At 49.0% G+C, this 1,595-nt stretch overlaps 1 protein-coding gene across 1 annotated transcript in view; it reads left to right on the top strand.

The window, feature by feature from the left end:
- Positions 1-923: 923 nt before the first annotated feature.
- The window catches only part of LOC101850129, a 3,470-nt gene continuing 2,798 nt past the window's right edge, over positions 924-1,595 (top strand). The window contains exon 1 of the mRNA XM_005112077.3: positions 924-1,098. Within this exon, the coding sequence (XP_005112134.1) occupies positions 982-1,098 (117 nt within the window). The 5' untranslated portion in view covers positions 924-981. The remainder of the gene's footprint in view (positions 1,099-1,595) is intronic.

The raw sequence follows: 1,595 nt of genomic DNA, 5'->3' as shown, positions 1-1,595 counted from the left end.
GGGGGGGGTAATGACTGTTTGTCTGTCTGTCTGTCTAAGAAATTTGTATTCACAGTAATATGCGTGTACGGTGGATGGTCGAGGTAGAGGAGGAGGTGTGACTCCCTGTTTGTCAATCAACACGTATGTTCTGTGGCCCCGAACCAAACACCCTCCCCTCCCCGAAACCCCCACACTCCTAAATCCACCCCAAACACTTTACCCCTCCCCCCTCTCCCCTCATCTCCACATCCCCCCTCCTTCTCCCTTCCTCATCCTCCTTCCTTGCCCCCTCCCTCTCCACCTCACCTCCCCCCGCCACATATTTCCATCCCCATACCTACCCCAACCCCCCAACACTACCTAACTCCAACCACTTTCCCCCTCCCACGCTTACCCTTAGTCACCCTGCACCCCTCTGTATATACCATGCCCCCTCCCTTTCTTTTCCTTCCTGTGTTTTTACCATTCCTGTACAGCCCCCAAAAAAATTCACTCTGGGATAATAAAGTATCATCTCATCTTATGTCATCTTACCTTATCTCACCTCACCTCATAGCACATCACCTCATCTCACCACACCTCACCTCACTTCACCTCATCTCACCTCACCTCACCTCATCTCATCTCATCTCATCTCATCTCACCTCACCCCACCTCACCACATCTCATCTCACCTCACCTCACCTCACTTCACCTCACCTCACTCTTCTCACCTTATCTCACCTCACCTCATCTCACCTCACCTCACCTCATCTCATCTCATCTCACCTCACCTCACCTCACCTCATCTCATTTCACCACACCTCATACCTCATCTCATCTCATCTCACCTCACCTCATCTCACTCTTCTCACCTCACCTCACCTCATCTCACCTCACCTCACGTCATCTCATCTTTATCTCATCTCATCTCATCTCTTATTTATCTCATCTCGTCTCACCCCAGGTGTCCTGCCGAAATACTGCCTGGTCATCCTGATCGTTGGCGCCACAATCGCCATGTTCCTGGCCTGCATCCCCTACGACTTCTACAGGTTCCGGAAGAGGAAGAAAAAAGTTCGAGATCATCAGGAGAGGCTCTCGTTAGTCACTCGAATAGCACCGGGGCACGCTAAGGTTGCTACAGAGTTAGAGAGAGAGAGAGAGAGAGAGAGAGAGAGAGAGAGAGAGAGAGAGAGAGAGAGAGAGACAGACAGACAGACTAGTTGCATGCATTAAATAGGCAGATGGGGCGGTGGCAGTGTGATGGTGTAGAGTTGAATTGTTAGAACCTGGTCGCATATTTTAAACGCTACAGTGGACGCCAAAGAATACCAGAATATTCTCCGGGCGAACTTGGTTTCTTTCTTTCAAACCCATTGACGTATGCTCTCATTCCAGCTTACAATGCATGCCGACACCCTGCCCGTGTAAAGGTGCAATATCAAATATCTATAGCAGCCAAAACGTGAATGTTTTGCCATTACCACTCGCGACATATTTCACCCTGTGGGCCTATAAAAGCGAGTTCCCTTTTTTTTTTGTCCCTTGCCCATTTCTATGATATTGACGCCATCTGATTAGTAGAAAAATGTGCGTATGAGAGTGCCCAATAATGTTTAACGTGCAAAATT

Source organism: Aplysia californica, unplaced genomic scaffold, assembly GCF_000002075.1.
Source record: "Aplysia californica isolate F4 #8 unplaced genomic scaffold, AplCal3.0 scaffold01178, whole genome shotgun sequence".
Lineage (NCBI taxonomy): Eukaryota > Metazoa > Mollusca > Gastropoda > Aplysiida > Aplysiidae > Aplysia > Aplysia californica.
This window is presented reverse-complemented; position numbering and strand designations above follow the sequence as displayed.